At 52.5% G+C, this 10,996-nt stretch overlaps 1 protein-coding gene across 1 annotated transcript; it reads right to left on the reverse strand.

The window, feature by feature from the left end:
• Positions 1-661: 661 nt before the first annotated feature.
• Positions 662-4,904, reverse strand: Nhlh1 (nescient helix-loop-helix 1). Its single transcript, XM_004858713.3, has 2 exons — positions 4,587-4,904; positions 662-1,389 (listed from the first exon to the last, which is right to left on the reverse strand). The coding sequence occupies exon 2, from the start codon at positions 1,215-1,217 to the stop codon at positions 816-818; it is 402 nt and encodes a 133-aa protein (XP_004858770.1). The 5' UTR covers positions 1,218-1,389; positions 4,587-4,904; the 3' UTR covers positions 662-815.
• Between the last annotated feature and the right edge of the window lie 6,092 nt (positions 4,905-10,996).

Here is a 10,996-nt window from a genome sequence, read left to right on the forward strand (position 1 = left end):
AAATACGTAAATAAATATCCTTGTGGAGCTGGGAGTTTGGTGCGAGGGTGGAGGGATCACAGAAATGCAGTAAGTTCTCCTCCTCTAGTAGGCTCCAAGGCCCTCCCTTCTACTGCTGCCCCCCGCAGCGAGCCCTGGGCTCAGCGACCAGGTCGGGTCCGGGTCGGGTGTCTCTTCACTTGGGGTGGCAGCTTGAGGATGGAAAAATAAATGTAATAAACAGACTCTCGGGCCAGGAGAACTTAGCATTCCAAGAGCAATCACAGGGCAGCCTCCCTGCACCAGAGCAGGGTACCCGTGTGGGGCTGGCACACTTTCAGGGTGGGCTTGGGGTGGAGGAGGCAGGTGTGAAACGGCGACCGACCCATGGCCTGGGCCTTCTGCATCACCCGCTGGGCTGTGTGGGGACGCCATCCCTATCCCAGAAGGAAGTGCTCCTTTCTCTAACATCACACAGAGGAAAGAACAGTGTAGTTGGGCTGGGAGGGGTCAGGGAGTCTCAGGAACCAGATGGACAAAAGAAAAGCAAAAAGTTTTGCTGCAATTCGCAGTTGCTGAGATTTCCCTGGCAAGTATCCCCTCACGCATCCCCCGCCTCCCCAGAGCCCACCCTCCACCAAGCCCCTCCGACCCCAGCCTGACCTCCTTCCCGTTCTGCTGCCCCGACCCCCCCCCCCCATGGGAGAGAGAAGGGACAAGACGGGACAGGGTCGGGGGCTGGGGTCTCTGAAAACGTGGACACGGGGGTAGAAGAGGCGGCAGCTCAAGAAAGCTAAGCATAGCGACCGCAGCAAGGGCGGCGGAGACGCCTGGCTTCAGACGTCCAGCACGTGGTTCAGGTAGGAAATGTAGCAGATGGCCAGGCGCAGGATCTCGATCTTGGAGAGCTTCTTGTCTGGGGGCAGCGTGGGCAGCAGTTTGCGCAGCTCGGCGAAGGCCAGGTTGAAGGCCTCCACGCGGATGCGCTCGCGCGTGGCGTGCGCCGTGCGGTACTTGGCGGTGGCCCTGCGCCGCCGCCGCCGCTCCTCTCGGCTCAGATGCTGTAGGTCTTTCCGGCCCGGCTCCCCCGGCTCCGAGCCCCGGGCCAGGCCGCCTCCGGGACCCCCGGGCACGGCGCCGTCGGGGCCCGCCCCGCCCCCACAGTCGCTGAAGCCCGACTCGGTCTCGGAGTGGGTGGGAGGCAGGTCCAGCTCCATGGTGTCGGAGTTGAGCATCATGTTGGAAGCGCCTTGCCCGGCGAGACCGGGATGCCCTCCCCACCCCTCCCTCTCGGAGCGGGACCGGCTGTGGGAGGGGCAGGAGGGGCCTGGGGGTGGGGTAGGGTCTGCCACTGAGCTCTGGAAATCCGGGCCACTTCAGGGTTCCATGGTCAGGGATCCAGTCTGGCGCCTGAAAAAGAGCAGGGTGGGGGTGTTGGCAGAGGCGGGAAGGAAGGGAAAGGCAGCTCAGAGTTAGAGCGGTGAGGGTGGAGGTAGTTGGGAGGGGCAGGCAACTGTGAGTGTGGCGGAAGAAGCGGAACCATGCGGGCAGAAAAGGGCAGGGCGGAAGAAACAGCAGGAAAGGAGTAAGAAAAGAAGTAGTAAGAAGGAAAGAGAGGGCCGGGATTTAGCTCAGTGGCACCGCGCCTGCCTTGCAAGAGCGAGGTCCTGAGTTCGATCCCCAGTACCAAAAAGCAAACAAACAACAACAACAAACAGAGGGAGAGAATCCAGAAAGTGACAGGAAGCTAGGGGTGGTGGCTCACGCCTGTGATCAAAGCCTCTGAGAGGCTGAGGCAGGAGGATCGCAAGTTCGAGCCCAACCTGGGCAACTTAGTGAGTCCCTGTCTCAAAATAAAAAATTACGGGAGGCGGGTAGGGTGTGGCTCCCTTGGAAGGCCCTGGATTCAATCCCTAGTATATAAGTAAATAAAGTAACAAAAAAGGAGAAGGAGAGATGATGGGTAGGATACACCAGGCAGCCTAAAACTGAACAAGAGGACTGAAGACCTAAAACTGTAAAACTACTAGAAGAAAACATAGAGGGAAATCTTCACGACAGTAGACATGATAATGATTTCTTGGACATGATACCCAAAGGCAGACAACAACAACAACAACAAAAACACAAATGGGACTATATCACACTTAACATTAAAGAATACAATAAAAGTGAGCAAACATAAATTATGAAATGAAAGGAAAGATATATCTGCTGAAAATCATATATCTGCTGAGAGATTATTTAGGACATAAGAAGAAGTGCTACAACTCCAAAAATATCAAATAGCCCATTTGAAAAATGGAGATTTAGTTCAGCGGCACCACACCTGCCTGGCAAGTGCAAGGTCAAGGTCCTGAGTTCGCTCTCTGGTAGCAAAAAAAAAAAAGGGCAATGGGCTTGAATAGACATTTCTCCAAAGATGATACACAAATGGTCAACTAGCATATGAAAAGGTGCTGAACATCACTAATCGCTAGAAAAATCAAAACCACAGTGAGATATCACCTCATCTGCATTAAGGATGGCTGTGATAAAACAACAAACAAAATCTATGTTGCCAAGGGCACAAAAAAACGGAAAAACTTCTGCCCTGTTGTAAAATGGTGCAACTGCTATGGAAAACAGTGTGGATATTCCTCACAAAATTAAAAATGGAACTCCCATATGATCCAGCACTCCCATCTATGGGTATATATCAAAATAAAATAGGGCTTCAAAGAGATATTTGCATACTCATGTTCCTTGCAGCACTATTCACAATCACTAGGTAGAAATAACTCAAATGTTCAGCAGTGGATGAATGGATAAACAATACATGGGCTATACATGAAATAGACATAAGTCAGCTTTAAAAAGGAAGGGCTTCCTGTCACATGCTACGACAAAGATGAGTTCTGAGGACATTATACTAAGTGAAGTAAGCCAGTGACTCCACTTATACGAGGTGTCTAAAGTAATCTAATTCATGGAAACAGAAATTAGAATGGTGGTTGCCAGGGCTGAAGGAAGGTGGGGGAGGGAAATTGTTCTTTAATAAGTATAGAGTTTCACATTTGCAAGATGAAAAAGTTCTGGAGGTCTGTTCTGCAATAATGTGACCATGCCTTACACAACTGAGCTGTACACTTATAAATGATTAAGATGGCATATTTTATTGTATGTGGGTGGTTTTTTTTACCATGGTAATACATAAATGGGGGTGGGGGGATCTCAGCAGGACTGGAGTCATAGCTCAGCAATGATACTTTCCCAGTTGGTGGGGGAGAATTGCAAGCTTTGGCCCTGCAATCCTGTCCCTGTCAGGGGCCCTCTATGCCCTCACTTCTGGGGGTGGGGTGGGTAAACACACAGATTGGCCATTGTAGAGTAGACAGGGACATATGGAGCTCAGCACAGCTGCTCTAGTTCAGTCCCTCCCAATCCCCAAACTTCCCCAACAGCCTCTGTAGACACCAGGTCCTAGCACCCTGACCAGTAGAACCAGAGGAAGCAAGATATCTCTTCTCACCACAGTCTACCCACCCAGGACCACCCCTTCCTCCAGATCCATCCTCAGGACCTTTGCCTTTGCCATTCCCCCAGCCTTTTGGAGACCCCAAAAAGACTGAAGAAAGAAAACATAATCAGCCTTCCACCCCCACACTCTCCCATAGCCCAAGGTGGTTCAGATATGGCCAGCAAGGGCAAGCATAGACAACTTCTTAGCAATATCTTTATGGGGCGTGACCAGGGTTTGTTTGTCCCAGGACCAGAGCAGGTCAAGCAAAGCAGCAGGGACACAGCCTAGGAGAGGCTGGGGCAAGGGCTTTTCCTGGGAGGAGTGGGGACAGGAGCAGTGGGCCACTCACTATGACCCCCAGGTTCACTTTATAGTCAGACACAGGGGCACAGAGCTCCTTCACAGTCACCATCTCTCCTTGCTCCCCAGCTCTGGCTCTCCTGCCTGACAACACTCTCACAGGGGCCAGGACCCACCAAGCCCTGCCCTACTCCACCACACAGAAGACAGGTCCAAGTCAAGTCAAGACAAATAGTTACTAAGCTCTAGGGAGATCCAAAGTCATCAACATCTGACGGTGGGGAAGACAGGTACACACACAACCAAGACACAAAACAGATGGTGGCTAACACTGAGGTTAAGAAACATACTCCCTATTCTGGATCCAAAGGAACGAGGAGGGATGTCAGTAGTGCTCGAGCATCTCCCAGTACACTCCCCACTCCCATGCCCAGGCTGGAACCAGGAGTTCAGCTGTGAGTTTCCTAGCACCTCCACCACAGCCCGGTTCTCTCTCTCTCTCTCAGCAGCTTCTATTTCCCCATCAAGCCCTCACCCCCAAATCCACTTCTGGTCTGAAAGTTCCAGGCTCCAAAGATCAGTGAAGCAGTAATTCCAAACATCCAGGATAGGATTTCCCACCATACTTCTGCCTACTACAGCCCGATCAATAGATGGAAGAGAGATAGGCACAAAGAGAGTCAAAGAGGAGTAAGGAAGCGGGAGAGGCAGAGATGGGAAGTAGAGGGATGCTTTGAGAGGGGCTCTATCGAAGGAAAGGGAGGGACACAGCGACCTGTCCCCAGCCCATGGTTCCCCCCTTTACCTAGGAGGATCCTGTCAAGGGATCCAAGCCGGTAGGGCAGGACAGGGGGCAGCGTTGAGAGCCCGGTCTCCTCTGGCTGCTCAGGGCTCATCCGTCTGCAAAGTTAGTGATCAGCTTCCTAGAGCTCTCGGGGGCAGCTGGGCGTGGTTGTCCAGGTTCCAGGGCAGATGAGAGGGGTACACATGGTGAAGACGGAGGGCCCAGGTAGAAGGAGTGGGCTTGGCCAGGTATGGGGGCCACCCACACTCACAGACACAAACACACCTGAGCTGGCCCAGCCCTATGACTATATATATATATGGAAAGACACACACACACCCCCAGCTCTCCATTGGTTGGCCCACCCACTCCCCTCATCAATATTAAACAGCCAGGCCAGGCAGCCATTGGCAGAGGGACCTGGGAACCCCCCCGGGAGCTGGGGGCGGGGGCTGGTCCTGGGGGGGGCAGGGAGTGGGGGAGCAGGGACATCTGTTCTCCATGCATATTTCATAAGCAAGAAATGGAGAGCTGGGGAAGGGGTGGGGCTGGGGCGAGAGCCAGGGCAGGACCATAGGCGAACCCCCTCAGCCTCCCACACCAGAGGCGGCAGGGCAGAGGCTCCCAGCAAGGTCCGTTTAAGTGCCATAGTCCCATTCAGAGTCCCTGTGTGACTTTGACACAGCCTCTTCCTCAGCTCCCTTTTTCCCTGGCATGAAAGCTTCCCAAGGTACTAACAGGGAAACTGAGAAAAGAGCAAGTAGACAGCATTCAAAGGCAAAAGAGGACCCGAGAGTCCTCACCCTGACTGAGTTCTCATCCTGTAAAGCAGGTGCCCACGGCTTGCCAGGTGCCTCTGGCTGCTGTTCAGGCTCCCAGCCTCATCATCCTGAGACTCAGTCACCCCCACACCCCCCTCTCCAGCTCCATCCCCTCACCTACCCTATCACAGGCCAGGAACAGGATCAGATTCTGGGCACAGACCCCTATAAGGAGTTTTTCCAGGCTGAGCAGCCCAACCTAAACCATTCAGAATTAGGGCTCATTGGAAGAAAGAGGTAAGGGCTAAAAGGACACAAGGGAGATGTGCCCAGGGGGGATTGGCAGGGCCCTGGAGAGGAGGACAGGGCAGCCCCAAAAGGCTTTGAGTGTATAGAGTATCAAATAAACAGGAAAAGGAGATACAAAATTCTGTACAAATGAGCACTGAGTGTGTTCACACCAATAGCCCAGCATGCATGTGCGTGACTGCACCAGAGTGTGCAGGTGTGTTGCAGGGCAGCAGGATTGGGGAGGGGGCACAGAGGCTGGGCTTTCCATATGGAAAGGCCCCTTCCAGCTATTGAAGGTCTTCACTGAACCTTCGTGAGTATCCAAAATGAGCCATGACTGGAGAGGACCCCAGAGGACGGGTGATACAGTGAAGAAGGCTATTGGCTGTGTGACCTTGGACAAATACAACAGCCTCTTGAGCCTCAATGTCTTTTTCTGTAAATGGGCTTCTTAGGTTGCCATGGAGGTCAGGTGTGCTAATGCCTGTAATGGGCTTAGACCTTAGTAGGAGCATAGCCCACCTTCAGGCTGTGGGAGAGATGTGCCACTTCCCTGTGGCTGATCAACCTTTTCTGAGCTTCCTCCAGGGTGAGGCATTCCCTATGGGGAGTTCCATAATTCCTCCCCAAGCTCCCACTCCTCCCCACCCCCAGATCTGGGAGGTGCCAACTCCCACCTGGGCAGGCCCAGACAGGTGCCCAGGCGCCAGCAGATGGGCTAAGCTGGAGGGGAAAGGAGGCTTGAGGAGGGGGGCTGGGGGGCAGGGGATCAGGTGGCATCTCAGTTCTTGCATCATCATTGCCATGGTGCTGATTAAAAACCAATCTCCATCTAATGAGCCCCCAGCAACAACAATTCTACCTCCCCCACCCTCCTGCCCTCCAGCCCATCCAGAAATTGGGAGAACGAGAGACTCAGGAGAGAGGGCCATGGGGGAGATGAGAGCTGCAGAAAGAACGGGAGTTGGAGAGGGGAAGCAGGAGGAAATAAGGAGGACACGGGGAGCCAGAGATCCAAGGAGAGATTTTAAAAGGTGCAAAACCAAAGTCAGTGGGGCACAGAGGTGGAGGGGCCGCAGACATGGGAAGCCGCAGCCAGAGGGAGATGGAGACATAAGAGAGACACATGAAAAGGGAGGATGGGGAGGAGCACTCAGTGATACAGGGCATGGAGGATGATAGAGACTGAATAGAGATCTAAAATGAGGAGGAAAGCATTAGGAGACACGGGGTGGGGTGAAGGCAGACATGGAGGACATATGGCTCTTTGGTGATGGAGAGATGCTGACTCTGGGAGAATCTGAGATTCTGAGAAGAATCTGAGGCAGAATCTGAGGGAGGCCCCAAGACAGAAAGGAGACACAGATCCATGAGAGAAGCAGAGGGAAGACAGTTGTGAGGAAACAAAAACTGTGGAAGACTAAGAGACAAGGTGGGGAGACACAATAAACAGAAGGACGAAGATGAGGGACTGTTGCTGAAATGGGGGGCCCAGGTCCTGAAGGGTAAGATGCAGAAGACAACATATGCAGAACCTAGAGAGACCCTTGAAGCAGAAAGGAACCACGAGGGCCGACATGGGTGAAGAGGGGAAGAAGTCAAAACTCCTCATGCCAGCCTTCCTCGTTGTAGACTTATGCTGAGACACTTCAGGTCTGCAACCTCCATGAAGCATGGAGCCTGAGCTCTACCCAGTGCCAGCCTAGGTTTGATGGTAGACAAGAGGGAGCAAGTGCTCTGGGGACCACATCTTTCTCCCCTGCATCTGTCAGCCCAGCATCCTGGACTCTGGGGTCCCCAGCTCTACACTGCCCACAGGGATTCGGTTTTTGCCCCTTAGGGGAGTAGTTGAAATGAATATACTCATGTGAAAAAGAGGAGCTAAAATCATGGTATAGTGGAAAAGACTATTACATCTATGAACCTGGAGTCAGTTAGACCTGGATCCAGGGCCTGGGGATGTGGGACAAGTCCCTTAACTGGCTTTTGCTTTGCTATCTGTGAAATGGAGATAACGCGGGCTTCTCCAGGGCCTGTTGTAATATCCTGGTGAAATCATGGGTGGGACAGTGCTGGGAAAAGTGCAAAGCGCTCATAGTGAGCCCCCCACACTTGTGCAGTGATGTAAAGGTGGCGATAAGTTTCATCCACACGTTGTGTCTGAGGCATTGTGATCTAGGAAAGCTGGGGAGAACTCTGAGGTCAGCTAAGGTTGCCTGCAGACTCAGACCCCAAGAAGAAAGAGCCCCGTGGAGGTCTTCGCTATGAGAAGGGCAGGACGAACAGGGCTTGGGGGTGGGGAGGATGGGCCTATCTTTACGATTTACTGTTGTTATTTAACGTTTTATAGGCATTCACTTTTTCAGATTGTAATTCACAAATCTCTATCCCCAGACGGCCAAGGAGGTAGATTGTTGGGGGAGGGAGTTGGATGGGTAGGGAAGACTCGGGGGCTGGGCCCAGTCCTTGAGGGTGGGGGAGGGCCTGGAGGAGCTGGGAAGCAGTGGGTTTGGCAGGAGAGGGGGTGACATATGTGGGGAGCCCTGGGGACCCAACCAGGCAAGCGACTGGCAGGGAGAGCAGACGGCGTTAACCCTCGCTGTGCCACACTGCCTGACCCTTCCCCAGGAGTGGCCCAGTGGCTGGGGTGCTATTTTGTCAGACTGGCCATGTTGGGGTCACAGAAGCAAGGCAAGCAGGAGAAGCTTGGGCAGGAGATGTTGTTTCTGGAAAATGGCAGCACGTCTTGGAGTATCTTCATCTCTGGGATTCTCTCCTGGTCTGTTTGCTCGTGGTCTCTGTCAGTTTCTCTCCGTGCTCCTAGAAGGTGACGGCGGGTCTCCACTCTGGCTCACTAAACAATCTGTCACTCTCTTCAAAGCCAGCCTGGGTGAGAGGGAGCCCCCCTTCCCTGCGCCCTGGCCCCCTAGGCTTTCCGCCTTTGTCTCCTAAGGCCTCCACACTCTCGCTCTCCTTCCTCCACACTCACCTCTCCTTAGGCAGAGCCATCTCCAGTCTCATTAGGGCCTCCAACCACTGTAGCGCCCCCACCCCCAGCCTCTTCTCCTCCCTCCCCCATCCATCTGTCTTCCCCGAAGCTCTCCTCTTTGTGTCCACCCATCTGTCACACCAGTGCTGGGCCTACTCCCCTCCTGGCCACGCCCGCCTGGCCTTCCTCCCCTCGGGCTCCCTTTCCTCTTCTTCCCCTCTCCCCGCTCCTTTTCCTCCTTCAGCCGACTAGCAATGCTTTTTTCTGTTTCCTTCACTAGCTAACTTTTTCTGGATGCCCTCTCTCATCTCAGTGTTTTCTCCCTTCCTCCTGGTTTCTCTAACCCCCTTTCAGTTGTGAGTTGGGGACGAGAGAGTCAGGACTCCAGGGTCCCAGCTCCAGCCCCTGAGCAGCCACCCAGCTGAGCCAGAGGCTGGTAACATTTGCCCATGGTTGCATCACCTCAGACTAATGGCTTCTCCCAGGCCTCCGGAGATGACCTCCACTCCTGCTCCACGCTTCCCCTGCCTGGGCCCAAGGGTTACCACTGCTCTTCTCTACAGCAGCGGTGTGGAGCTCCTGTGCCTTCTGCACTTGAATTCAGGAAGAAATAATCCAACCCCAAGCCCCCAGGACCCCGACCTTCCAAGGGCCTCTGTTCCTCATCAATTCTGCCCACTCCGGCTGAGCTTTTTTTCCTCTCTTTTTTCTCTCTTCCTTCCTTCCTTTTTTCTTTCCCTTCCTTTCCTTCATTTTTCTTTCTCTCCCTTCATTTCTTTTTTTCTTCCTTTTTTTGTGAGGATGGGCTGTGGAGTAACAGGGTCTCTTTTATATTATATTATGTCATAATATTTCAAACTCCTGCTATCCCTGGGTTAGGAGACAATAGTGCCCCTCAGGCGTCCCACCCTAGAACTGACCCTCTGTTATCCCAGAGTTCATGAATTGATCATCTTTTCAAATGGTCCCTACCCTGAGGAGTTTAGGGTGAAAGGCTTGCGGTGGGGGGGGGGGGGTACAGCTTCAGCTGTCCCTTCCCAGAACAAGACAGACATAGCCAGGGTGGACCTCAGAGAGCAGCTCCTTGTTCAAATATCGTTGTTGGTTTTTTTTTTTTTTGGTACCGGGGATTGAATTCAGGTCCTTGCGCTTGTGCAGCAGGCGGCAAAACCACTGAGCTAAATCCCTGGCCCTCAAATATCTTTTATAGATGAGAACACAGGATGCCCCTCCCAAAGTCATACAGCATTAGTAGCAGACCAGAAAATCTGGTCCTGCATTCTTCCCACATCATGAGGATCCTCCTCTCTGGCCCAATGCCAAAAGAAAACCCTCCATTCTCTGAACTCAGGAGAAACTTGTTTAGGGCACTGATCCTGCAAGAAGCACACACAGCCACACCTGGTTATTAATCTTGTTAGGCCCCTTCCTGACATCTGGACTGGATTTGAAGTCTTGCAGGAGGGACCACACTCTTACCCCTTTCAGATGGTGGGACAGAGTGCCTTGCCCATAGCTGTGCTCAACAAATGTTTATTGCAGCTTTGGCAGCTTGGGTGGATGTGGATATGACATGTTCTAGTCCCAACTCTTTATTTGCTCTGTGACCCTGGACAAAGCCACATCGCTCCTCTGGACTAGTTTCCTTATCTAGCAAATGAGTTAGACCCCAAAACCAAAAAACAAACAAGTTAGATTATACAGGTAATTCCCAAGGTCTTACTGTAAGTTCCCTTGAAGAAACAAAAGTCCTATACTGAGTAAGGATCTCAATACAGAACACCAGAATCTAGATTAAAGAAAAAAACAAAACCTCACAGGATGTGCCTTTGGGAGCAGTGACCTAGAGGTGGGAAACAGGAAACAGTAATCCCTTTACCCAGAAGTTAGGAAAAAGAAATCAGCTGCTAGAAACCTTCAGGGCCAGCCTTGAGGGAAGAGGAGAGGTGTCAACAGGTAGAGACCTGGGCAGGGATTGGGAGGAAGAGAAGGGGTACAGTGGACTAGCAATGGGGAGGAGGGGAGCCCTTAGGGAAGGGGAAAGGGCTGGAAAATGATCCTCTTCAGAAAGCACAGAGTAAACAAGGCCTAGATACAGGGGAGAGAAGCTAAGGGGTCAAAAAGGATATGGCGGGGGGCTGGAGATTTAGCTCAGTGGTTTCACTGCCTGCTTCACAAGTGCAAGGACCAGAGTTCGATCCCTAGTACCAAAAAAAAAAAAAAAAAGATATGGCGGGCGGGGATTTAGCTCAGTGGTTCCACCGCCTGCCTTGCAAGCACAAGGTCCTGAGTTTGATCCCCAGTACCAAAAAAAAAAAGATATGGCCCTTAATACACTGCCACTTATGGCCTTTAGGGCACAAGGGACACCTGGTGAGGCACCAGCATGA

The sequence above is a fragment of the Heterocephalus glaber genome, unplaced genomic scaffold, assembly GCF_053883595.1.
Source record: "Heterocephalus glaber isolate CG9 unplaced genomic scaffold, H.glaber_assembly_v1.0 deba00001561, whole genome shotgun sequence".
Taxonomy (NCBI): domain Eukaryota; kingdom Metazoa; phylum Chordata; class Mammalia; order Rodentia; family Bathyergidae; genus Heterocephalus; species Heterocephalus glaber.

Bases quoted from the DNA above. Each gene is read 5' to 3' on its own strand.
- Nhlh1 (XM_004858713.3), bottom strand. From the start codon at position 1,217: ATGATGCTCAACTCCGACACCATGGAGCTGGACCTGCCTCCCACCCAC.